At 43.0% G+C, this 27866-nt stretch overlaps 1 protein-coding gene across 3 annotated transcripts; it reads left to right on the top strand.

The window, feature by feature from the left end:
• Positions 1-597: 597 nt before the first annotated feature.
• rxrgb (retinoid X receptor, gamma b) lies at positions 598-27372 on the top strand. Of its 3 annotated transcripts, none has more exons than XM_047342861.1 (11): positions 598-756; positions 7429-7580; positions 17605-17840; positions 21140-21290; positions 21610-21789; positions 22773-22933; positions 23895-24024; positions 24991-25123; positions 25829-25920; positions 26185-26290; positions 26845-27372. In XM_047342861.1, exons 2-11 carry the CDS (start codon positions 7514-7516, stop codon positions 26990-26992), a joined length of 1404 nt encoding a protein of 467 aa, XP_047198817.1. In that variant the 5' UTR covers positions 598-756; positions 7429-7513; the 3' UTR covers positions 26993-27372. The 3 variants fall into 3 exon arrangements, with proteins under 3 accessions (XP_047198817.1, XP_047198818.1, XP_047198819.1); XM_047342862.1 differs by having other exon boundaries at positions 599-756; positions 21140-21284; XM_047342863.1 differs by lacking the exon at positions 7429-7580 and having other exon boundaries at positions 599-756.
• The last annotated feature ends 494 nt before the right edge of the window (positions 27373-27866 follow it).

Here is a 27866-nt window from a genome sequence, read left to right as displayed (position 1 = left end):
ACAAATAAAGGGCTTGCAGCGTGGCGGTGCATTCAACCTCCATCTAAATTGGAAGCGATGTGCCCTCATCACTAATATGTTGTTAACATTTCCTTATTGACTTACTGGCTGCTGATGTTTGCTTTTTATTCGGGAACAAGCTTAGAAAAGCAGGTCTGCTGCAACTCTTAGTTCTTTTAAATCAACGCTGAAGGCTGTCCTATCTGCCTTTCATCAGCCTGCATGAAATAGTCACTCATTTCTTACACTTTCAAGCTCTTATTTCTTATCTATTCTTTATTCCCCATGTGCCTTTCTTATTTTATGTAACACCCTTTGTTACCCTGTTGTTGAAATGTGCCACACAAATTAACTTGCCTTGTAGGGAGAGTTTTTCAGAATAGGTTTGGGGGGGGGGGAAAGGCGACTAGAGTTTTTTGTTTTTTAAACGCAGCTTTTAAAGGCAGTTTTTCTGGGTCACTTTTTGTAGATTTCAACATTGCAACATCGCCGTCCCCTGTGTGAGAGGGGAGCTGTGTTTCGTCATGATCGTGTTGCAGCTTGATACGGGACCCACTGTTGTCATTGGGAGAAGCCCTGTTTTTGCCGCCGCCCCCCCCTCGCTGGGCCCCCGTGTAGAGCCGCCCGCCTCGCAGCAGAGTTCAGCCGGGCTGCCTGGGAGAGGAATGCGCTGGGATGCGGAGCGGCACCGACTGTAGGAAACCGACGCAAGCCACACGCACAGTATGGACAGTAATGATCCGTATTTACACCTCAGTAAGTACGACTTCTACGGCGCGTTTGGATCCGTGTCTGACTGTGGTGCTGCTGCGCATTTTTTTTTTTGCCTTAGTGGGAGAAGAACGGAGGAGGAGGAGGGGTGCGTTTGTTTCATGGCGTCTCCTCTCCCCAGTCCGCTCCGGTCTCTCTCCGTGCGCAAAAAGCACTTTAACGCCGCGGACTTTCGCTGAACCCGCGTGTTGTTGCCGATCTCCTGCGTCAGTGATCGTGTTCTTTCGCTCGGTTGTTTTTTTTTTTGTGTGTGTGCAAAAACTGTCAATGCGGCCAATTGCAAAAAGTCAGGTGATCGCGGTGGTCGCGCCGGTCAGGCAAGGTCAGAGGTTGGCACTTTAATTGCGCTTATGTAATTTATGGCAGCTTGTCGCACGTCTCTAACTAAACAGTTCGAGACACAAACGCAGAATTTATTGGTCTGGGGTGGACGTGCACGTTTATAAGGGAGCCTTGGAGGAATGGCGGATTTCTGCAACAAACTTGTACCATAGTAAACAGTGTGTGTGTGAGAGAGAGAGAGAGAGAGACGCGCCCTGGTCACTGCTGCTGCTGCTGTGGCTGGATCCAGCTGAGTGACAACCTGATGTGAGTTCTTACTCTGTAAAAGATTGAACTTGAACCAGCTGATGGCTTCCCCCCTTTTATCGGCTAGAGCCACAGGCATAAGGAAATGGCATCATGTGGGATACATGTATAGAAGGAGGCCTATGTGCCTAATAAGTGTGCAGTATGTGTTGGTGACAGCGAAACCTCCTTAGATCAGACTCACTGTGGAGAGAGAGGGAGTCTGAGGCTTATTGAGCTTCACTGAGTCACACACTATATGCATCATTTATCATGTGATGTTTTTTTTCTTCTTCTCCCTACAAAATACACTCACTCACAAACCACTGCAGGAGAAAATGCGCCTCTGGACCTTTGTCCTTTACAGTGGGGGGAAAAAAGAAAAGAAAGATATTAGTGTGGCATTACAAGGACACAAATATCACAAAAGAGGTCTTTGAGCAGCCGCTTTATGTTATCGCAGATATCTCCGCACCATTTGGAGGGGGCTGAAAATTGTTTCCATAATGAATGTGGCTTCCCAGGGGGAATGAGAGAGACATCTGGATGGGAGAGCGGCAAACAGGGAAGCCCACAGTGTACAGAATAGTCCCCCTGGGCTACACAGGCTTTCTTGTCTGCCTTAAAAGACTTTGCTCTGATCAGGCTGTGCAGGCATCCCCGAGATTTATGCTGATTATGGGTGTACTTCAGTTTAGTTTGTCTGTTATTGACCATGTCCTGTTCTCCTCTGCTAATAATCCCAAGGTTTTTTTCCTCTGGCTGTAGCTACAGAAAAACTGTCTTTAAAAGTTGGGAACATTTCTGTGTGGGATAAAAGTTTTGGCACATTCGCAAAATCATTAACTTTGGTTGTGATTGATGCATTTCTACCATTTAAACGCTTCTCTTTTCAAAGAATGTCCTCAGTCTTGGTTTCAGTGGGGAGTTTTTAGGCTCCACAGTAATCCACGCTGCAGCTTCTTCTGCCCCACAGAGGCAATCTGGGTTAAACATGGCATGTTTGTCATTTTTTTAACCATAAAAATACTTAACAGCATCGAAAATATGAGGAATAAACACATCAGTTCGAAAAGCAGTGGCTGTAAACCGGTATCAGTTGAACTCTAGACGAGGACAGTTCATATCTTTTTTCGTACATTTACTTACTCTAAAAAGTCAATGAGTTCTTTCTTAGTGCAAAGCCACAACCACGGTCTGTGTTTTGGCTCGTGACTGTTATTTATGATGTATTTTGGTATAAACAGCCCACACAGTGAACCTGATAATGAAAATAGGGCCATAAACAATAAGCATTTCTTGAAATGGGAGATGATCCCCCTTTGGAATCTGTCATGAGAGTGAGGCGAAGGCGAGGCAGTGTGAAGTCAAAAAAAGAAAAAGAAAAACAGACTGGTGGTTATGTGCGGATTGTTTCGTGATCCACTCACCTTTTCCCAGACATGTTATGTTTCAGCAGGTTTGATGCAGGCCTGCCCCGGGCATCCAGCACAGTCAGCGTTTTCTCTCTCAGTGTTTTTATAAAAAAAAAAACACCTTTATTTTCCATCAGTGGAAGTGATTCTAGACACGCTGACTTTTGAGATGTGGGAACTTATTTAGCTCAAAGATGAGGGAAGTGACGGCCGAAAGGATGAACGGAATGGAAAGAGTGAAGGGAGCAAAATAAAGGGGAAGTGTAGGGTAGAGGGGGGTTGGGGTGGGTGGAGGTGGAGAAAGGGGTCATCCTAGTTGATGTGAACTCTCATCGCTTGCCAGGGGTCAATGATTCACCTCCCGGTGCGCGCACACACACACACAAACACACACACACACACATACTGGGAGAGAGAAGAGAGGGTCCTTCAATCACACGCTTCGTGCCTAAATTTCCACGCCTGCTAGCATGCAGACTTCCTATATGCACGGCAATAAAATGTGACCACGATATCTTGTGACTTAAAGAATGTGGGTGTTAAAAACTTGACTGTGAAGTCCCAGGAGTATTAAAACCTGCTTCTCTAATGGCCGATCCCAGCACAGAGCCTTCCCCACCCACTCCTGCAGAGTGAAGGCAGCCACACAGGTAGAGAGGGTGGGGCTCTCTGCAGGTATTTACTCAAGGATTCTGTAGCTTGAGAGCTGCAATCCTTCAACGCTGTCACATGCATTAGCACACAATGCGCGCGGCAGGTTTACTCCTGGGCACTTTTGATTGAGTGTGTGTGTGTGTGTGTATTTATGCTCCAGTGTAAAAAAGACTTGCGTGTCTTGATTGTGTGTGAGTGGGTGCTAATTGTGAGAACAGGATAAGGGAAAAGAAGGGGCGTAAGGAGGCCATTCTCTGCAGGGCTAATTTCCATTAATTAGTCATTAGTGAAGAAAGTCAAAGCCTTGATTTAATTCCAGCTTTAATGAAGCCGAGAACCTTGAAAAGCCTACGGGCTGCAGCGGTGTCAGGTTATGAGACGAATTAAGCTATTTCTTTGCTAATAATCCAAAAACAACATACCTGTCACACATGAGCACACATTTAACACATACTTATGTATGAGACTTCCCTCTGCATGTTGGTTTTGCATTAATTCATCAAATGTAAGGCATAAAGCTAAAAACTTGCTGAGTTATCCTGCTGACAGCGTGTCTGAGTGCAAAAAGAGTTGTTATTTGCACATGCACACATATGGTGCAATATCTGCTGATGTGTCTGTAAAACCAACATTATTACCAATAATCACTGCTCCAAATTTTAGATGGAGAACCACGGTTGGTTGACCATTTATATCCACAAAGGAGGTTATGTTTCCACCCCTGTCCGTTGGATTGTTTATAATCTGTATAAACAGACTCTTCATGTGAATGTGCAGAATCTGTAGGCACAGGACAAGATGTTGGGGCTGGAAGACTTTCAGTTTACTGTTCTAATTTGGCCGATCGTGTTTGAGAAGGCTTTGCTTGCCCGCAGGTTAACAGTCGGTGTGGAGAACAAAAGAGGTAGAACACATTGACTGAAATGCATCAGCTATCGCCTTTTTAATTCATCTGCTTTCGTATGCAGGTAGCTGTTAATAGAGATGAGCCAAAATGTCGTCTTCCCCTAAGACGCCAACAAAAAGTATCAATGTTTGTTTTGTGTGGAGAAACGTCCGACTCGTGTGGTAAAATAAACTAGTCGGACTGTAAACAGTGTACGGTGAACAGAGATGGAATCTTGGCCAGGATATCCACTGTCTATACCAGAATCACTGAAATATTAGCCTTAACCCCCAGAGGCTTAACGATGGGCTCAGAGATTGGATTGTTTGTTACCTCCACCAAGGAGGTCATGTTTTCCTCTGTCCATCTCTTTGTTTGTAGGTTTGTTTGTTTCCAAACAAAACTACTGCACAGGTGGTCAAAACACTTAATGGGAGAATGTGTTGGTCAGGGAACGACCCATAAAATATTGGTGTGGATCTGGATCAAGGGGCGGATCGAGGATTTTTTTTACACGTTCTTTAACATTGGTGCAGATCAAAATGAAAATCCAGATCTCGTGAATATAAATGTGGTTTCATTAAGGGACTGTTGGGCGTTGGGATTGATATGCACTCTATTGAGTGACACTCTAGTCATTCGTTTTATTTTTATTTATATGTAGTTATTGACAAGTATTGAGGTAAAAGCTATAAAAACTGCATTTGGGTGTTAGTTGTTTCATATATCAAGAAAAAAAACCCCAGAATATTCTCAGGTTCAAGCTCCTTGGATCTTTTCTCTGTTTTAATTTTGGATTATTAGCCAGACAAGACATCAACAGGCGCTCAGGGAACTTGCGATGTGAATTTTTCACTATTTTCTGACATGATATACCGCTTCGTTTTTTTCATAAAATCAATCAATGACCTAATCAATAAGGAAAACAGCCACGTGTTGCAGCCCTGTAACCTGACCCAGTCCCAAAGAGAGTATGTGATTAGAAAGTCTAAGCACCACGGAGCTCATTGCTAACAGTAACAGGAGTGGGATTGATGAGGGGAGGCTTATAGCTCAGTAGAAGTTGGTTTAACTTGAACAGCCAAAGTGCTCTTTGCCCTGCCGGAGCACAAATGGCAGCAACAGGTAATAGCTAAGTACATTTGAGCTCATTAAACGTCTCCATTGAGAGACATGAAGAACATGCAGTAAACCTCGTTGCTATTTTGAGTGCTCCGAGGTTCATTTTCGTGTGCTAGCCCTACCTCCCACCCACAGCTGCAAGGTTGGACCCATTAACGTGCACGTAAAAAAAACATAATTATTCTCCTCTTTTCGGCTTTCTACCCTTTTTTGTGTTCTGCATTCTCCTACACATGATTGTGTCCGTCCTCCTCCAAAAAGTCCTCCTGAGATCCGTTTAATGGGGCAATTATTACTTGTTTTGTATTTGTAGACGCATGATGGCACTAATGACAGAGTTGACAAAGTTTAGATGAAACCTAAATTTAGAGTCACCCGTTATCCTCCTTCCACATCTTCACAGTGCTCGATGCATGTCTGAATGCTAATTATGGCTCTCAGGGTTAATTTGACAGATTTTATGTGGGCCACGGCGCACTCTTATAACACTGCGTGGATTTAAAGAGGATTGTTTTATTTTCGCTTCTCCCTGCGGGACTCGTGAAGTCTGAGTTAGCGAGCGTCTCTCCTCCGCGGCTGTCTGCTCCTCTTCTAGTGTCCGGCCCGAGTCGAAGTCCCTTGCCAGGTTACTGTCACCGAGGGGGATCTAGTTACCAGTGGCTATCCCTCGAGCACTGTATAGACATCTGATCCAGCCACATGCAGGTGCACCGCACAGGCAAGACTCTGATAAGTCAAGTAAGTAAAGTAGGTGCACACATGCTGCAGTAGGTGTCTCAGGTTTTTTGATGCAATCCTTCGATGCAAACAAGACAGGGGCGAGCATTTGATAGGACGGCAGGATAAATTAAGAGCGGCAGCTGCAGATTTAAATCAGTGCCAATTTCACATTCATTGGATAAGGCTATTTTCTGTTGATAGTGAAAGGACATACATCCATGGCCAAGAATGTGCGCTGCCTCGGTTTTTGTCGAAGAAACTGTTTGCGGGCCGATTTGTTTCGCTAAAACCGTTTTATCAAGATCTTTGAAAAGTGCGCTCAGAACAAGCATCAGATTAAAGATCGAACGTATCCCTGCATGCAGTTTATTTAGATTCCCCAAGGGTTTTGTCATGCATTGTTCTTCGTCGCCTTTATGTTATATTTTTGGCCTGTGGGGTTTCACCTCGCTTTGCTCGACCATTCTGCAGCTCTGAAAAGGACAATTCCTGACTTCCTGGAATGCTATAACACTTGTTAAACACACAAACATACTAACAATGTGCACACAGGCCACTACAGTACCATTGAGTGTGCACGTATGCATGGCACATCTATTTCTTGGCATGAAGGCGAGTTACAGATGTTTTTGAGGGAAGATTGAAGAGAATTCTTTAGCCTCCGGTAACCTCATGTCATTTCCTATTTCGACACTCAAGTCCCATGTATACCACGCTTATATTTGACAGCGTTCGGTGATGAGTATTCTAAAAAAAAAAAAGGGAGAAAATGTCAAAAGAAATGTCAATGACACATAATAACCTCTGCAGACTAAAGCAACATCATTGTGGCACTGTCTTCCCATGCTCTCTATTCTTGATCCCTTTTAAGAAGGAGTAATCGGAAACTTCTGGCTATACTCTACTCTTAAGCGTGACCCCCCGCCTCCACCGTGACCACCCTCCCTCCTCGTGCCAGTCACCCTGCTCTGCCACTACAACAGGTGGCTCTGTACAGATAGTTTTACCAACGCTCATAGAGAGACAGAGAGACATGAGATGAGTGGGCGGTGGAAGAGCTGATTTGTGCAGCAGTCGGGCAGCAAACAGTTCCTGTGGGATTGATCTCTGGGGAAGGATAATCTGGGTAATCCTATAACCGGCGCGGGTGGACTCCGCCTCTTTTGCTCCTCGCCGACGCCCCCCTCCCCTCCCCTCTCTCCTTCTCCAAGGCGACCCTGCCGTTCCTGTGCAGAAAAGTGGTTGATGTCCAGAGTGTCCACGTCTTTTCTTTTTTTTCTTTTTTTCCCCTAGTGTGTCACCAAGCCATCACTCGCGTCTGAGTCCTGGTCCTGAGTGACCGGCGCCCTTGCCTGTGCCGACACTCGCAACTGAAGGCATGTGGCACCCTGTGGCGTCACCTGCAACTGGAGGAAGCACTGGGAGGGAGATAGGTTATGGTCACTGTGAGTAGCCACGGTTTTGTTCCTGCCTCTGTGTGTGTGTCTGTTGTTTGAAATGCAACGATCGGAGTCAGCGTAGGGATTGTTTTGTTTTTTTAGAAGATGTCTGCAGCACTGTTTCACTGTGGTTTTCAGGACTAAAAGCTAAACACTGCACAGATGCACTGCGGTAATGCCTCTAATCCCTGTGCACTCTTTGAACAAGTTGTTTTGAATTTCTTTCCCCAGTGGGAGAAACATGCAACTGTTGCAGGACATATTCATCTGTTGAATTTATTCAGAATCTTCAGTTTCCCCTATGGCTTCTTGATGTTATACACTGTGATATATATAGATGCCATGACCTCATTGGCTCCAGTTACCTAGTTGCTACCTTTAAAATCACTGGATCATTTTGACCAACAAGGCCTCGCTGATGCACGTTACCATCAAGAGCTTGTGACTCACTTTAGGTTTCAGATGTGGTCAGTGTGGATGCCACTCAGCTTTAAGGGACGCCTCCAGCTCTCATTGCGTTGTCCTTCACTATCTGTTTGTCTCTCGACACATGTCCCTTCCTATTAGCCGGCTCCATTCTGCTTTCTCTCTCTGTGTGTCTGCTGTCTGTCAGCCCCCTGCATCCCTCCATCAGCGCTCGCTCTGATGAGTTATCTTTCTTCTCCCTCCTTCCTGTGCTAGGGAGGTGTTGATGAGAGCTTGCGTACACACTTACTGTAGTTAGCCTGTTGACTGGCTGATGTTTGTGTTGGGTGATGTGTAGATAGAGCAGCTGGCCTGTGGTGAAGTTAGGATTGAGAATATAGTGCCCAGTATTCACAAAGCATTTTACAGTTTTGACCCAAAAGGACAAAACACATGTGTTTATCCACAGCTATGTTTGGGTTTTCTGTTGTGGATCTAAACTGAGCTCAGCAGGATGTTCGACACAGCTGATTAAATCCATAATATTGTCTGCTGCAGTGATTATTGATGACATGCTAAATATACACTTGAACCTCAATTTTAATACTAGGAACAATTCATCAAAATAAAAACAATCTATTATGGTTTAATAAATCCTTTAATAAAAGTTAGATCATACAGTAATTTATTCTCAGTCATTAAATCTACATTTGGCACAATTTATCTTAAACGTGCCAATTTTTAAAGCAGACAATCAATTTTTCCATTTGCTACAGACCGACCAGCACTTTGGTCCAGAATGAATGAAATGTCTCTCATCATCATCGAGTGAAAATCTCCAGGTCTCCAATACTTTTGATATATGACCAAATATTGGCAAAACTACAGAAATTCCCATCCGCTTCAGACTTTCTCTATGTTTAATGCTAATTATTGTACAAACTGTGCTGAACACGCATGTTTCAGATGCCACATCACCACATGTCTAAACTCAAGGTAACTGTCGCTGTACAGAGCTGCTGCTGCTCTCTTTCTAGGATCTGGTCACAGGTCCAAAGGTCAGGTCGCCCGGGTCACACTCACTAGGTCACAGCATGAGATGAATGGGTTGGTGTGTACAATGTGTGTGTGTGGACAGCACATCCCCATCTCACCAGCCTCTGTAACAGCAAGAAACTACTTCTAGGAACTCTTTTCAGACTGAGTCACAGTGGCTGATGCCCTTGCATTAGGCCAGTAAGTCCACTTGTTTGTTTGTTTTTACCGGACTGCGTGGTCAGCCTGTTCTGTCTGTGCAAGCGGACTCGTGTTAGCTCTTCTTGTTTAAGTTCCAAACTTTTTTTATCACTTGCAAAACAATCTTTATCTTTTCCCTGCCTCAGTGCTGCCTCCTCATTGATCCCTCTGGGTTAAAAGGTTCACAGTGATTGCAGCAACAACCTACATATGGGAAATACAGTATGTTATGTATGTTTATTAGCAGGAATGAGAATTTATTTTGCTCATTTTAAGCCACGGAGAAAACGCAGAGATAGGGGGATAAAGGGGAAAGGCAGCAGAGTTCATTTCTCTTCTTTTGACGGATAGTGTGTGCAAGTTCACTGGAAGAGTTCACTACAGGGCAGAATTTAGGGTCAGAGAACTACACGAGCTGAAGTGCTTGTGTTGTCACAGCCGTGTGACTTTATGGGAAAACATTCTTCTGCTTCCTTAAGTTTTCAGCAAGAATTTCAGCTGTGTAACTTTCTCTGAAAAGGCCTTCGGAACATAAACAGGTGTCCTTGAAGCAGCGTGCTGTGAATGTAACAGCAGAGAATATTACAATATATATGTTTTCTCTCACCAGTAACTATTTCTATCTACTAAAGCTGGGCAGAAAAATCAATTGATGATCTAATGTTCTCAGCCAGGCTCAGAGATTAGGTGCATGTGTGTGTGGTGGTCGGATCATGTGAGTGTTGGGAGGCAAGTGGCATCCTGCCAGCGCCCCACACACACACACACACACACACACACACACACACACACACACACACACACACACACACACACACACACACACACACACACCCTCCCCCATCCATCCTCCCATCCCGTCCGTCTATCCATCCATCCACCGCTCCCTTCCTTCCAATCTGGCACTGTCCCCTCCTCCTCGGGCTCCCGCCTTCTTGACAGCTGGCCTGCTGAGCTGCAGATACTTACCCAGGGATAAGAGGATTTACTGACACAACTGATCAGACATCAACCTCATTTAGCAATGAAATGAATGTTTAAAGGGTGGCGACTCGGCGCTCGTGTGCGTGGACAATTTATTTGTTTCCTTTTTTTTTTATGTGACAAAAGACAAGTGTGTTAGTGTGTGTGTGTGTGTGTGTGTGTGTGTGTGTGTGTCAGGGTGCAGGGCCAGCGCTAGTGAGCTGGACCGGCAGCGAAGAGATTTCTTAATTACATATGCGCTGTATCTGATGAGCTCTGCAGGCTGTCCATCTGATTACTTTAGGGTGTATTCCCCCACACACACACACACACACACACACACATACCCAAATACGACACATGCAGGTATTGAGACTGTTGGTGTTCGGGATCTACTGTCCCCGCCTCGGTCATTTATCCCATACTGCCCCCCCCCCCCTCCACCTCCCTCTTCTTTAGCCTCCCAGTGCTGCTCTGCTCTTCAGACAGAGATATTATTAGTTAGTGGGCCATGAGCTTATTGAATTACCACACAGTGGAGTGGTCCATGCAGTCACTACCCAGTAATTAACAGTGAAAGATTTAGAGAGTTTGTGGTCTGCGATGTTTCCTGTAAACCTGTTGATCATCAGATCAGTGTGATGCATTTGTGGTTATATTTTTGGCTCCGTCCGCCCTCAGCAGCTGATTGATGGTGATGATGTGGTCGTGGTTCTGTGTGTGCAGGAAACCAGAAATGGTTTTACACTGCTGCTCTGTTTTTGATCACTTGTCTGCATTGTAAAATAAGACATACAGATGTCAGCATCGTGATTAAATGACAAGTTAGATATGCTGCATACCTAAGATGTAATATGTAACAATTACTCATTAAAATGTCTAAAGAAAACTAGACCTATGTTATATATATTATCTTGACTTGTGTACTGACATTATCAAAAATGTTTCCAACCACGTTCAAACCCAGAGAAATCCCTAATATCTTCAAGGTTACGGTTTGTTAATTTATATCCAGCTACAACTTCCATGGCAAACAACAAATGACAAAAGCAAACACACTGTTAGCCAGTCAGCTCTTTTTTCCTTCCACTGTTTGTATTGTAATGGATCATGATCATTCATTGCTTAACTCGGCGTAACTTGAACGAAACTTTACGACAGCACCTCGTCTGTGAACATAATTTGTGCCTGAGTCACGTCAGGTAGATTTTCTACGGCAAAGGTGGTGAAGACAACAACTGCCATGATCCCACGCTGCTGCACGACGTCATCAAACTAGGTCTTTTGTTCTTGTTTTGATTGAAAGAGCCCCATCGGCCAAAGTTACATAGTTTAGTCTGGCCATATTTTCATTGTAAACTAATCTGCCAAATGTCTTAATATAAAATGCCAGGAAGTTGTGAAAAATGTCCATAACCAAGAGCGATGCCTTCAGGTTATTTAATTTCCCCAAACTACAGTCCACAACTCAAAGATTTTGGGATTTATAGTGATTTAGGATTATTTACCTAAACTAATAATGAATCAATTAATTGTTTTGCATTATAGTATAACAACATTACCTGTGTGTAAAAGAAAGAAAATACAATTTGTGTTTAAAAAGTAAGTTCGTAAATGTGAATTCGTTGTTGTTGTACATTGTTGACTACTGCAGATAGACCCTCTTTCAAACTCAGTTCAGGAGTTTGGTAACAGGCGACCTTTGATTTGCGACGCCAGCGGTCAAAGGTGCCCTTCGCCGCTCTGTCTGTTTGTTTGCTCCTGATGCTTTCAGACAACGACTGACAGGAAGCACGGCAGCTAAATCTTTGTGAACTCAGAGAGCTGTGAGGAGTGTTTCTCAGACAGTCTATACGAACAACCTCCCCCTTACTGTACCTCTGTGCCTCTGCCGCGTAACGTGTGACGCGGCTGTACATTCCAGAAGCTTCTTTGTGTTGATGTGATTTACATAGAATGGAGATGGAACAGCCGGTTGAGTCGGGTCATTCAAGGATAGGCCCCTTTGAGCCGCTCTCGGCCAATTTATGCTTCCTCCGCTGAACATGTTGGCCTCCTTCCAAATATACACACTCTCAAACACACACACACAAACACACACTCCCCTATGTCAGGAATTCTTTAAGCTCAAGGTTATGTGTTTTGAAGTTGCTTGACTTGTGTGACGAACAGACTCAAACCCAAACATATTTAATTGCCCATTATTTAGTAGTTACATTAGAATAGCCGGGATCAGAGAATGTTGTTTTTAGAACAGAGGCTTTCTTTTGCTTAACAGATCACTTTAAAAACTGATAATCGATCAATCATCTCAGTATTAGTTAGATCTTGTTACTAGTAGAGTGAAATAAATACTACAGCATTAAAGAGGGTTCTTGCCATTAAATGTACAATTATGTAACTTTGGCCACTAGGGGTTTCTAAATTAAAACAATGACAAAAGGCAGAGTTTGATGTTGTCCTGAAGCAACGTGGGATCAAGGGAGTGCAGCTCAGGCGCAAATCATGTATGAACATTTTATTCATGTTACGCAGGAAACAACGATGAATAATCCATTACGAGTGACAAGTACAAACAGTGTATGGAAAAAACAGCCGACCGGCTAACTGGCTAGCAGTGTTTTTTCTTCATCACCCGTCTTTTGCCCCGGAAGTAACAGCAGAGACAGGTAAAGCCACAAGTAAAGTTGATATGACGCAATTAAAATGGATCACCTTGAATAAAATGGTGGATTTCTCTGAGCTTGAACATTGTTGGCAACATTTTGAATGATGTAAGTACACAAAATATGTAACATAGTTTTGAGACATTTTAATTAATAACTGTTAAATAGTATATCTTTAATTCCGATCATTTCGAAATGTAGCAATTTGACCGATTTTTGAGTGCGAGGTTGGTGTAAGATGAAAAAGGGCTGCTGTGCGTGTGTCTTCGGTGGGTCCATATCACAACCTTCATTCTGCCATGTACTACATCTGGATACGTGTTGGTCCAGGATGATCGTGACAGCCCGTTGACACATCGTTAGCTGGAGCTGGATCTCCTATTCAGCACTTCCAGAATAGAATAGAACTTATGAGCCACGGAGGGAATTTGCCGTGCGCATAAAGAGAGGGGGGTCAGTGCACAAACTGAGCCAGTACACGGTGTACCCATCCTGTGCTCATCCATTATGTAAGCTTGTTGATTAGAGGAAAACGTGCTCCAAAAAGTTGGGAGTACACGCCTGGCACTGTAGAACTTCTTCATCTGAGCTGTGCATTTTGGAGAATCACAGACCATAGAACCCAGTGTAAAGTGTTGACTGCTTTTAAAGTGCATAGCAGTGCAATATATCTCCTGTATCAAGTCAGCTTTGTGGGAGAGAGAGGGAGGCCCCCATACATATTTGGCTGCCAGGGATCACTCATGGAGGGCTGGAGAAAGTGGGCGAGCGAGAGAGGGGGTGGAGGCTATAGTCTAGCTGCTAAACAGGAAGTTGCACAACATCTGTTCCTTGGCATCCAGAGAGGGACTGAATGGCCAGCTGTGTGTTGTAGAGTGTCTCAATGCACAAAGTGCTGCATGCAGGCAGACAATGTGACGTTCCTCTGACTGTTTCCCCAAATCCTTGACATCTGAAAGCAACTGTGTTGCATTACTCATACTTTCCATTTCTTTTTAAATAGAGGCTACGCTTCTCATTTCCAGTGGGGCAGAAACTAATGTGAAACTTAATCACTGCCAGAGGTTAAGTATCAGAGCATTCCAAAGCATTCAGCTAGGGGTTCGGTCTAACTTATAAAAAGGCTGCAAACGTTTGTCACTTCAGGAAAACTGACAGGCAGAAACTTTAGGTTATTTCTCAGAACTAGGTCAAAATAAAAAGAAACCCATCTTTTTCTTTTTACAACAAAACTGACAGCTACTGCAAAAGAGCATGAAGAGCTTGGAATCGTTCTGTGAATACTTTCTCAAAGTGTCAGCATTTAGCATTTCCCTCGGATGAAATAAACAATATGCATTGCTTTGTATCTTAAATTGTGCAACAACAGTTACAATGATGACCAAGGACTCCTCGTGCCAGACTGCTTGGCTCATTTAAAATTCTTCTTCTTCTTCTTCTTAGCTCTTGGATGTTCCTCATTTAGCTGACGTGTAAAACATTTCTTTTTCACATTTTGACTTTGGGACAGGAACAGGGAAGTCACGCTGCATCTTTAACTGGGAGATGCAACCGGGACTCTTTGCTAATATAAAGTTTATTTCCTACTTGAAAATTTCAAGGGACAAAGGATTGCGTTGTTGTCAACTGGGAATTTTATTTCCTGACCAATGAAATGATCATAACAAAATTATCTTAAGAAATATATTTTCTTGAAGTTAGTCTAGATTATGTTTTACGAAATGTTTATTGGCCTAAATCTCATATCCTAATTGAGGTAATTGTATGATAACACACAGATCATCTTGTTAATCGTACCTTTTATTGACTTTGTAATTTTAGGGCCATGTCTTTAAAGGTGTATGTTGTTATGGCAGCTGTTATCTTCTTCCATCTTCGTGAGCTGCAGGTGAACGCCTCTTGCAACATCTTGAGTTTGTGGTTTGTTTTGAGGGTGGTTCTTCTCATCCGTAGACTCAGTACTGTTTGACATGATTCCGGCGTGTGTTGTGGAGACTGGGCCGCAGCATTATGTTCAAATCATGGTTTTCTAGTCAGACCTATCATACCTAAACCATGTCCGTGAGACAGAAGTAGACTCTCTTCTAGGTACGAGCTCCTCGTTTTGTCTTGGCTGGTCAGAGTCTTAGCCCATTTTTATGATTCCAACATTTTTTGTCACATTCACTCTCTTCCATGTTTGTTTATGTTGCCTTTATTCAGTTCCTGCCTGTATCCTTCTTTATTTGGATGAAAACAGAACATCATCCAAAAAATATTTAATCTTTGATTTGTGCCAAACGGAATTAACGATAGCTTACAATAGAAGAAGATCAATGTTTTTTTACATATCGTCATATTGCAGAGCCCTAGTTGTTACTTCTGTCATGTAGCCTCTTGGCTGGTTTGCAACATACATGAAAACTGTGATCTCCCACCCTGTTGAGCTTTGAGGGAGGAAAAGAAGAGAAATTACCTTCACTTCAAATTGTCATAAACTCAAACAGGTGCTTTTCATTGTGTGTCAGGGTATCATACCATCGCCCACACAAACACACACACACACACACACACACACACACACACACACACACACACACACACACACACGACACACAGGAATGTGACATTTAACTAAGAACAGTGGCCAAGTATCACACTGTGTGTGTGTGGTGTGTGTGTGTGTGTGTGTGTGTGTGTGTGTGTGTGTGTGTGTGTGTGTGTGTGTGTGTGTGTGTGTGTGTGTGTGTGTGTGTGTGTGTGTGTGTGTGTGTGTGTGTAAAGGTGGGTGGGGGATGGTTCACCGACACACAAGGAGAAGCTTCTGCATTTTCTGGCCATTCTGAGAAATCCAACCATTAACTTGCACACGTTGACATACTGTATGTCACTCTTCATCAGTAACATTTTCCATGGAGAAATGGTTTTATTCACTCCCATGAGTCACTGACATTAGCCCAGAGACACATTGTTCACTGCATCTGTCTGTACCAGAGCATGTGACAGCCTGCGGTATTTGTACGTATTAATTATGTGTACTCTACATGTTGCTCCGTGCATGTACATACAGTATGCGTACGTCAGTTGTTTAAATATTGCTTGATGGTGAATGAGTGTCCTCACAGCTACAGCACATGCATGAAATTACACACCACACCCTGTTACCCAGTTGACTGACATCTTTTCTAAGTAGGTCATCTATGTAAATGCCAGCCTGTCAGCTTGCATCAAGGGATGCAAAGCAAAATCAGTACCCTGTGACCAGAATCAGGTGGACACAACATTCTGACTGCATCCATGCAAATTGCACTGTTGGTCAGCAATGTATTTTTACACTTTTGATCATTAAAATGGAAATCAGTTTTTCCACTTCTATGTCATTTTCCCCATACGGTATGTTTCGCGCTCGTAATCAAAGTGTTCCACTCATTTTGAAGTGTGATTATCAGGTGGATTTGCTCTTCTGAGAACTTAAAGCTGCTATTGTCAATATTTTTTATAATAGCAATGGACCCAATGACTGCGTATTGTAAAAGGTGTTACCTATTGTTTTTATGTTATAGCCCACAGCTTTAATGATATGGTTCATTCCCACCTCTCTGCTCAGTGCTGCTATAAGATGAGCATTTTAGCTCACTTCTAGAAATGATGGCTTCCTCCCGCTGTAAAAACATGAAGCCAAGATATCGTATATGGGCGTCGACATCTTGCGCTGTATGGTGATGTCATTTAGAGCCAGAGTCTGAGCAGTAGTGATAGTAGAGTGGATTTGCAAGGTCCGCAACCAATCGTGAGTCAGTCTCAGCTGTCAATCATGACTTTTCACCCCGTTTTTGAAAAATTTGCATTTGAACAAACATCAGTGTGACTAGAGCAACCTAAAATGAAATGAACCATATTTATGAAAAAAAAACGTTCATCTGTTAACATGGAGGAGGCAAGATGTTTTGTCCTCACTTTTGGGGAGCTGTCATGTCATCCATCTTTATATACAGTTTATGGTCCATACTAACGTAACTGAGGAAGCATATCACAAGACCATCCATGTACACTGGGCATGTGTGTGCTGTTGTAAACAGGAAGCAAACTGTCCTGTCTGCAGTTTGTTGTTAAGTTGCGAAAAATAATAAGAATGAGAAACAACAATAGTGAAAAAGTAAAAGCAGGGATTTTTTTTTGCTTGGACAAATGAGTAGGTGGAAGTGTTACTGATAATTAGGGTTTGCAACGCTTGTTATTTGTTAACCGTACTGCGTTTACTACTGGTAGTCGAAGCCGATTAGCAGAGGCTTCAGGAAAAGAGTCAAGGATATGTTGTGGCTGATAAAACCCATTGAGGAAGCAAAGGAGGTCGTCTGCATCACTGTAGTCTACGTTTCTGCGCATTCTCACTAAAACGCAACCCTGGAGTTTTAAAATTAAAACTGCTCCGGCAGAATTTCCAAAAGTCTCTATTTAGGGACAAGAAAACTGCACAGTGACATGGACGTCAGATGTATACGTAGCTGAGATTATGTGTTCTAAAACTTAAATTAATTTGTAATAAAAGTAACATTTACCATGTTGACTTTAAGGTGACATACTAAGTTCTATGATGCCTAAGTTCGACGAGTTGTAATATTGTGGTACAACATACAGTAATTCTATTTACTAATTCATATTTTACCTTTCACTCCAGTACTGACTGAATAAAAGATTTACAGTGTAAATACAGGATTTGTTGTATTTTGTATAAATCGTCTTCACTCGGTTTCTCTAACACACCTTTCCTTCTCCCCCAGACTCTACGGGGCCAATGAGTGCGGCCCACACCCACCCGCCCCCCATGGGTGGCATGGTGGGGCACCCGTCAGTCATCAGCAGCTCCAGGCCCCTGCAGTCCCCCATGTCCACCCTGGGCTCGTCGATGAACGGCCTGGCCTCACCCTACCCCGTCATCACATCGTCCCTGGGCTCTCCCTGTGTATCGCTGCCGTCCACGCCCAACATGAACTTTGGTCCTCTCTGCAGTCCACAGGTAGGAAAGTGTTTTGGTGGTGACACACGTCATCGGACGTTGTCTTAGAAGACTTCTTTCAAGGTTAATTTAAATAAAATGATCAATTTATGATGTTTGGTGTATTCCAGATGTAATATTGTAAATGGCCCTCTTGTTTAAAATCAGACAGGGCCTTCTATTCATAGCTTCACCCTCATCAACAGAGATTTATCTTCCTTCAAAATACTATTTTTGCAAAGTCTGTCTGCGTGAAACTATCATGTTCTTTGGTCGATCATGTGCCTTCCGTTCTTGGAATCTCCGGCAGTGGTCGGCATGTTGAAGGTTAGCCATATCCAATGTGTTTGGCAGGCAAACCTTGGGTTTTCTTGCTGTTCCCTCCCCTTCTACTGACCTTTACACGTCTCTGCCTAAAGGTCATTGGCGGGCTCTGCGTTGCTCCTGTTATGCCAAGGGGACTTAAGAGATACAGTCCAACTAGGGAAACACACGTGTTCTCTTGTTTATTTGTCCTGTATTGTCGGTTTAATCTCCTTTTACAGCATCATACTGGTTATTATAGCAGATATTTATAAATAGCACAAGACTGCTCTTTTTTACTCTTTGGCATATCGGACTGCAAGAGAAGCAGAGGGCTAATGGAAATACTTGCTTTAAGTGGTCCATAGAATGAACTACAAACCCCACAAGGCTTAATGCTTTGACGATGGTGTGTTTCTGCACATTCACACACACACACACACATATTGTGCTTCAGAGGCCGGATTGAGGCCAGTGCTGCAGGGCGCAGCGGACAGCAATATACGTTGCTTCAATCACAGTATGGATCTGTGCCTTTAGGGACCGTCAGAGTTAATACGATTGTTCGGTGTCACCATCTTTTGACTGCTCACCGACAGCCAGTGACCAAGCCGCCATCAGGTCATTGTGTCGTGTAACGTGTCGTACTGTTTTCATGGGTTAACTGGAGTTCACGAGCCTGTCATGGGGTGACAACAATGAACACAAGCATATTGAATATTACGCTTCTACATCCATGATGGGGATATTCAAGTGTTCTGCTCTCATCTTCTTCTTATCAAGTATTAATCAGTATTTTCTGACGTTGTAAATTACAGGAATGTTTACATATACAATCAAAGGGTTTAACTCGTAGTTCAATTGAGCCTTTGACTATTTCACTGCTGCTTTTGGTTGCAAAGAAACCATGTAAAGCTCACAGTTAACATTCAGTTATTTTTATAGTATTTATTTGTATAATGAATTACTGCCACCACAATTTGGGAGTGATGGCAGCTTCTAATCCTGTGATTTGAGATGCATGTCGGGAGAGGGCTGTATTTTTGTTCAAATTTAGAGCTAGCATATAGATCTTTTTATCCACTTTTTAACAACTTTTTTATTGTCATTAACTTTATTATTTATTCTTTATCTATTCTTATATGTTCTTAATCCTCATTTAGCTCCTTGTACCTGCCTGTGTAAGCTGCTCCAAATGAAGTGACCTCAGTGGGAATAATATAATTATTTTAGTATTAATTTGAATTTGCATCCAAGGATTAGTTTTAACATTCATTAATCAGTCAATTATTGTCTCAGTTAATTATAAATTATTTGGTCTGTGAAATGTTAAAATATAATTTTTCATTTAAATTTCTCATATCCGATTAATTAGATTAAGTTCTCCACTGATCAAATATTGGTGAATAGCTTGATCTGTTTGCACAGTGAATCTTACAACGACACGGTTACCAATTGTACCAGATATTATTTGATTGGATTATAGATTTCTTAGTTCATTTAAGAAATACAAGATTATTGAAGAGTGGATCTGCACGTCTGGCCCATGAAAGTAAACGAGTAAACCTTACATATATGATGCAGTGTGTTCTTCATACCATGTGCGGTATAAAGAATGTATGACGCATCAATAATCCACATACAGTGCTTGTAGCCGTTTTGGCACCAATATGTTGTCCGTCTGAAACTGAATGTGCGTCTGAACAACTGTTTGAGTTCAACACAAGGCTTATTTTTCTCAAGCTGTACATGTGTAAAATGAATTATTTGTGAAAACTGAGCACTGAAGAGGAATCACTGTGCGGTACTGATTCACCGATGAGCGAATACGCAGGGGGCTGAATGCTCATTTAAGTGTGACTGCCAGGCTTTGGGGCATCTATAGATGAAGAGGCCAGTGGCGGTGTAGAAAACTAGCGTTCTGTGGGAAAAACTGAAAGACAGAAAGAAAGAAAGAAAAAAAAAAACTCTTGTATAATCTTCCTCCGCTGTGAGGTCACAGCCGCGGAGTCCTCAGTTCAGCTCAGCCATTAGAGGATATTCGCAAAGAAAGTGCACTTCGTAAATAAGTGATAGGAAGAGCCTGAGGTGACTGTCCTATACGTCAAGCTGCATCAAATATATAGGACGGGAGGGCATATGTAGGTCAGCCCTGTTGCTTCCAAGGGAGTGCTGACGTGTACACATACACAAACAAATAAACCTAAATGTGCACCACGTGCACGCGTCCCATGGTCCCACCTGGCCCTCGATCGGCAGGAGAGGGTCAAAGGGCGTGGAGGAGATAAGAGAGACAGAGATATGAAAAAGTCGAAGGAAGTCAGACGAGTTGCCCCGGCCTTGAACATGTTATGAATCTCACTGAACAGGCTCTATTACCTCCACCGAGTGCTGCAGGGTCTCACTTATTCTAACCTCAGTGGGTTGTTTACACCTTTTTGTCTCCTTTAGTGACACGTGAGACCTCAGACACATCAGTCTCAATATGTTAGGTGTGAATTTTCTCAAACCGCCGAGGACGCTGCTAAACGAAGCTCATAAATCCAAAATGAGAACTAGGCCTGATGCAGACATTAGAAGCATCGACACCTTTAACACTTCAAATCTCCTCCATTCTCCCGAGTTTGAAGACCCTACGCAGGAGCCCCCTCTGCTGTCCGTGCCTGAGAACTGCACCCTCTGCACACGTGACTCCCAACGCCTCTCCCTGTCAACAAACATCGAGAAACCTGTCTGACAAGCCTCAGACAGCAGACTCAGCTCCGCCCACTGCGCGAGCATGTGATCGCACCCTGCGACACTTTCACAATAAAAGTGTGTGGGTGGGGAGAGAAAATGATAATATGGGCACACCGAAGACAAACTGAGAAAATAGAGGAAGAGAGGCAGTATCATGAGACCTGCCTCGCACTTTTCACTTCTTACTTCCCCTGCGCTTCCTTCTCTGCTCCGCTCGCTCAGTTCTGGCCACCTCAGCTTCAACCTCTGTCTCTGCTCTCTCTTCCTGGCATCCTCAGATGAACTCTATGAACAGCGTCAGCAGCTCGGAGGACATCAAGCCTCCGCCGGGGCTGCAGAACCTGGGGAACATCAACTACCAGTGTACCAGCCCCGGGGGAATGTCCAAGCACATCTGTGCCATCTGCGGGGACCGCTCCTCAGGTAAGGGTGAGGAAGTAGGACATTTTGCACTTCCACTCCCACATAAACATTATCACACAGACGAGTGGAGGAAAGATAACACATGGATTTCAAGGTCAGGCATTTTGCCGGTTTTATTTTTCTTCTCGCTAAATTCTTCACAGCTCTATTGTTTTTGTGTTTAATGGGTTTTTCATAGGGTTGTTATTGGCAACGCCTATTGTTGTTGTTGTCATCCAATCCTGATTCCAAACATATATATAATCCACGCTGTGAACCTGAAGTACAGTGAGGTTCAATGCTGAGTGAAGAGAAGAACTTGATGTGGTGGTGTTTGTCTCCACAGGGAAGCACTACGGTGTGTACAGCTGTGAGGGATGCAAAGGCTTCTTCAAGAGGACCGTCCGAAAAGACCTCACCTACACGTGTCGAGACATGAAGGAGTGCCTGATTGACAAGCGCCAGAGAAACCGCTGCCAATACTGTCGCTACCAGAAGTGCCTGGCCATGGGCATGAAGAGAGAAGGTGGGCCTGAGGAGTTTCTTCTTTTTTTTTTATAACCCAACATGCGTTTTCATTACAAACATGAATTGTTCAAACCTGTAGGAATATATTTCATCCCAAAGTTTCCCAAGATACAAAACATTTTTCAAACAGCATTCAGACATGCACTGAATATTCCGGAGGGGCCGAACGTGGGAACGCAAACGTCCGAGTCAGTTATTCCAGATATTTTTCGGGACTTGTCCGGTCAGCCCCCCTAGCAAAATGTCCAAGTGACGCCATGTGAGAAGGTCCAGAAAATTCCCAATGAGCAAGTGGGGGCGTGTACGTGACATTTCTAACACGCAGCAGTTGCAAAACAAGAATACGAATGTGTCAGCATCAAAAAAAGGTGCCATACATTGAGAAGGCGCCACAGAAAATGTAAACTTGGAAAGACAAGAATGGAGAGCTTTTGGCGACAAGAGCCAGTGGGCTGTAAAAAACAAAAAAAACGCAGTGGAATTTTAATTTCAATTGTTGATGCCAGTGTCGATGTGCTGTAAACAAATACACAGTTTTTTCCAGAGCGGAATTTATTATGATAGTTCTGGGTTTTCTCCTGTTGATATGAACGCGTCGGCCTCGGACAATTTCTTGCGTTGTTCTTCATATGTGAAAAGTTAAAAATGTTTCCGGAGTTCATGTTTGAAAAACGGCTTAACATGATGCACAACCATCTTTAGTATACTGTGTAATTACATAAATATACATGTTGCAACCGTGACCATGTTAGTCCTGGATTTGAATATTTGATTGTCCGGTAAATGTGGTCCACAGTTCCAGGAGTAAGCAGATGTGGAGGATATATTGTATTCTAGGGAATCTGCTTCAGAGGTTATATTAAGGTTCCAGAGAACTGTTGTATCAGGGATGTTGCCATGAATATCTGCACGAGAAGATTAAGCGTGGGTGGTTTGACCTTAAATATATGCGCTTGTTTGTGTGTCTGTGTGTGTGTGCAGCGGTGCAGGAAGAGAGGCAGCGTGGGAAGGAGCGGGGGGAGATCGAGGTGGAATCTACCAGCAGTTTCAACGAGGAGATGCCTGTTGACAAGATCCTGGATGCCGAGCTGGCGGTGGAGCCCAAAACAGAGACGTACATCGAGGGCAGCCCCGGAAACTCTGTAAGGATCACAGACGCAGAGCTTTGTCCCAATCAGCTAAAGCCCGACAACGAAGCAGCCTCTGGGGGCAACGACTTATGTTTTAGGGCTTCCAGTGTAGACAAAAAGATAAAAGCAATTTGTATTCGAATGCAGATATATTAAAAAGCTTATAGCCGATGCATCAGTGTGTTCGGCCTCGTGCTCTGTTGACCTGCGGCGACCGCAGTCTGCTCAAACGTGATTGGTCAAACTACAAACCAAAATCTTTTCCCCCGCGCCTACATATTCTACATATTCACATGCTGAATCTGGTTATAGAATTTAGATTTGCCCAAACCCATGAACTATCTTTACTTTGAGCAACAACTTTGCGTAAGTAAAAAACGTTCTTCTTTATGATGTTGGTCCTGAAGCTGAAGTGATGATGATCAGTGCAAGTGAAGATTTACACTGACGCAGCCTGATCCATGATTTACATGTGTTACTGATTGGTAATGAAGTTGGATTATATGGAGTTACAGGCTTTACTGTAACTTCATGACTCAGACAAACTCCTGTCAGTGCTGCTGACAGCTGCCCTGACGTCTGTCTGTGTTGTCTTACATTTAGAAATAATTTGACCTTTTACTTAACCTTTATTCTGATAGGGCAATAAGTTAACAGCGACATACACACTGATTTTATTGAGTACACCTGCACAGTCACATGTAATCCAACACAACAGCCCTGCTATAAATCTTTCCCCCTGCTGCTGAGCTCCGGTGACACTGTGCAAGTGGTAACTGAACTCTGTGATCATTTTTGAAACTGACTTCTGAAACCTTCACAGGTCTTGAGAGGAATTTGTGGGTTTACAAGGCACTAAGAGATAGTCTCAGCTGCACCTGCTCTGGGTGCTGATAGACATGTTCAGATGTCAGCGAAGTTGCTCACCAGCGCTGTTGTCGATTTGACGTTTCATCTACTCGTTCCCCTCCAGACGAACGACCCCGTCACCAATATCTGCCAGGCAGCAGACAAGCAGCTCTTCACCCTGGTGGAGTGGGCCAAAAGGATCCCGCACTTCTCCGAACTCCCGCTCGATGACCAGGTCATCCTACTACGAGCAGGTGGGCTCACCGCGCTAACCCTCGCCATCAGCAAGCATTTGTGTAAATAACTGAAATGTGGAAGCAGAGAGACACAAAGGTTCATTTCCTTGCATGAAATGGTAAATGATCTGTATTTACAGATTTTTCTTGAGTCTTGAAACTCAAAGCACGTGTGCAAATGTGCAGCACTTTCTCTGTGAGAAAAGCATTCAGTATCTTGCCTAAGCACACATCGGCCTGCGGACTAGGGAAGACTGGGATCAAACCACTGACCTTCTGGTTAGAGAACGATCGCTCTAACCCCTGAGCCACAGCCGCCTTTCTATGCCCCAGCAGTTATTCATCCTCAGGCAGACCCTCTATTATTAGTCTTCCACAGTCACTCAACACATCTTTGCCATGTAGTTAAATGGAGCGATGAAACCAAATATAACTGGACTATTTTCTGAGTCCCAGAAGGGCGGTTTGCAGCTGTAACAACGCTGCCCCCTGCTGGTGAGAGATTACTCACCATGAAGAAGTCTAACCGATATTATTTCAGTTTTAAGAGAAACACGGGACAGCAGAACCATTCCAGCAGAACTAGAATCACACTCAGTAAAGTGGATACCTCTGCCAAGGCCCAGCTGTCCCCTTAAATTCATGCATGATGCACGAAATTGCACACACATGAATATCAGTACTAACATTACTGATTTTTTTTTTTGAATGAATTATTCCCGGGGAAATCTGGGAAAATGTTAAAAAAAAAATGCCTGTCTCAATTTAAAGAAAGACAACCGCACCAAAATGTAATGGGTTCTTCCCTGACCCATAACACACCCTTCCAGCAAGTTTCACGGAAATCCACTCTGTATTTTTTGCATAGTCCAGCTACATAACAAACATACAAACGTAGATGCGTACAGAAACTTCAGATGGACTGTGAGATAAGGATTTGACAGGAAGTGGGAGAAGTCACAGTTGTTTCCTTTTTGTTTCCAGGCTGGAACGAGCTCCTCATCGCCTCGTTCTCACATCGCTCAGTCACGGTAAAAGACGGCATCCTGTTGGCGACGGGCCTCCATGTCCACAGAAGCAGTGCCCACAGTGCAGGAGTGGGCTCCATCTTTGATAGGTAGGCAGCAGATATGGCAACAACTGAAAAGCTCAAAGTAAGCAATGATGAGCTAACCTGTTTGTTGACTCCACAAGGTTTATTCACTTAAATATCAAAATACTTGTAATTTACCTCTATGACTGTAAGAGGAAGTGTAACTGAAGATTTGTTCACAACCACTGCAGATGTTTGAGTCATTTTCTGGACATAGGTAAAGGAAATATTGCTGTTTCTCCAGGCCACCGTCATTCATATGTGTTTGATGTGTCATTTAGGTTGAGGTGAATAGTTTCTCTTGAGCAGCTTTCAGACCTGCGCTGAACTCTGGACATTTATCTTAAGTTTTCCAGAGGGTGTGTTCGCGAGAACGCAAATGTCCGAGTCAGTTGCTCTCAGATATTTTCTGGCACTTTTTTTCTGCCAGCCCCCTATAGTCAAATGTTGGGAACATGTCAGAGAAAGCACATGTGAGAGTACAGCTGGAAAATGGAAAATTCAGAGCAAGCAAGTGTTGATGACATTTCTAAAACTCCTGCTGCGTTCTTCATATTCTTTATACAAAGTGCCCGGACTCAATTTACTGGAGGTCATGTCTGAAAACGGCAAAATGTTTGCTAAGAATTGGAGGCAAAGCACATCTATATTACTGGTTAGCAACTGATTTAGTCAATTTAAGAAAAAATTGGGTTAACTCTCTGATGTAATTGTCTTGTTCCCCTGCAGAGTACTGACAGAGCTGGTATCTAAAATGAAAGATATGCAGATGGATAAGACAGAGCTCGGCTGCCTGCGAGCCATCGTCCTCTTCAACCCAGGTCTGTTATCTCTGGATTTTGAATTGTCCGAGTTGTTTGTTAAATGTGACATATTCTCCCACTGCTTTCTTATTAAGCAGATGTGTTTTTTCCATGTCTTCACTGTAAATCTGTGTATTTATCCCTGATCAGGAAAAACACATTATTGCTTTAGTTTCTGTCCTTTTTTTTCTTCAAATAGGTTAAAATGCAGGTGGAGGTTTTGTGGAACAGAAGTGATTCCTATCTGGTTGTATGTGACTTTGAATTTGTGCTTTATTTCAGATGCAAAAGGTCTTTCAAACCCACAAGAGGTCGAGGGGCTGAGGGAAAAAGTCTATGCCTCGTTGGAGTCATATACTAAACAGAAATACCCAGATCAGCCTGGCAGGTAGGAAATGCATTTCATGATCGGATCCATCACCATTAAACAATATTGTTCAATTGCTCTTTTGCGGTTGTACAGAGCAGTGAAGATTAAACATTGCAGCACAGCTCTAGATTTAAAAGTATAATCCTAGAAGTATAAACACACACAACCAACACACACTCATGCAGTCAAACACAGTCCTCCTGCAGCAGCTGCAGCTTGTGGTCCGACCCAGCCTTTTGTTTTTGGTACTAATTAAAAAGGCAAAATGCACCAAAAATATCTTTAAATAATCAGATAAAAAATATCTTTAAACAATTTAATTGAAATATATTAAATTAAAACCATAGCTTGGTGGTGCTGCATGGTGGCTTTAATGGTTTCAATTGATAATTTTGATGTGACTGCTGGGGGCAACAGGTACCGGGAAGTAAAAGCACACATTGAAAGATAAAAAAAAAAACGATGAAGAGTAATTCTTTTTGAGAGAATTTGGAAATTACTTAAAAAATAAATTTTACTGATGATGGCTTATGTGAAGACTCGGTTTTAGTTTTTATTTTCCTCTTCCCCAGGTTTGCTAAACTGCTGCTCCGCCTGCCCGCCCTCCGCTCCATCGGCCTCAAGTGCCTGGAGCATCTGTTTTTCTTCAAGCTGATCGGGGACACGCCCATCGACACCTTCCTGATGGAGATGCTGGAGGCGCCGCATCAGATCACATGACACCAGTCCCTCCCCTTCCCTTTGTACATACTCCCACATTGTCAGCGATATGAAGATATAATTAAGAAAAAGACTTGATTTAATATTGTGAAACAGCATATTTTGTACCAAGCGAAAACATTGTAATTAAAATTTTTAAAAAAGTATTTTGATGTTGTGGGGAGAGTGAGGCGGATTGAGTATACTGTCAAGATGAATTCTAATACATTTGTTAACAGATTTCTTTTGTAAATAGATCATTTCAGGTGTCTGTTTAGAAGAAACCCAATGCAATTTTGAAAAAAGAATATTTTATTCAAAGAGGAATTGAATAAGAACAGAAACCATCCCTCACTTTGAGAATTCTTACAGAATAAAGTTATTTAAAAATGTATCTAAAATCTGAGTTTGTACTGTCGTGTTTGGACCTATTGACTCCACCAAGGAGGTTTTGTTCTTATGCTGTTGGCTTGTTTGTTTGTCTGACTTTTAGTAGGATTGTGCACTTCACAGATTTTCATAAACATTTGTGGAGGGGTGGGATATGATCCAAGGAAGAATCCATTTAATTCTTGGAACAGATGAGGATAAACGGGGGGTTTACACATTATATTGTTGAATTGTATCAATATTTTAAATAATGTATTCTATTTGGAGTCCCAAAATTATCAAACAATTACTTAATACCCTAAATGTTCGTTAAACATGAAATGTAGGTGTTGAATTCTAGCTCCTCTTGTAACAGGATGTAAGAAAAACGTAATTCCATGATGATAATCTACTCAGTAATTACTCTCAACAGCTCACTTTTTCAAGCCTAAACACTTTACACAAACTTTCCACTTTGCACTTTTTTTCAAACCGGATCTCTCTGCTTAAACCGGATCTCTCTGCT

This window comes from Hippoglossus stenolepis, chromosome 14, assembly GCF_022539355.2.
Source record: "Hippoglossus stenolepis isolate QCI-W04-F060 chromosome 14, HSTE1.2, whole genome shotgun sequence".
In the NCBI taxonomy this organism is placed as follows: domain Eukaryota; kingdom Metazoa; phylum Chordata; class Actinopteri; order Pleuronectiformes; family Pleuronectidae; genus Hippoglossus; species Hippoglossus stenolepis.
Note: the sequence above shows the minus strand (reverse complement) of the source record. Positions and strands in the feature narration are given on the sequence as shown.

What these genes read in the sequence shown, in the direction of transcription:
- rxrgb (XM_047342861.1), top strand. Translation starts at nt 7,514, where the DNA reads ATGTGGCACCCTGTGGCGTCACCTGCAACTGGAGGAAGCACTGGGAGG. An exon ending in GGACCGCTCCTCAGGTAAGG is followed by an intron (nt 21,291 to 21,609) that starts GTGAGGAAGTAG and finishes TTGTCTCCACAG; the next exon opens with GGAAGCACTACGGTGTGTAC. An exon ending in GGTCATCCTACTACGAGCAG is followed by an intron (nt 24,025 to 24,990) that starts GTGGGCTCACCG and finishes TTTTGTTTCCAG; the next exon opens with GCTGGAACGAGCTCCTCATC.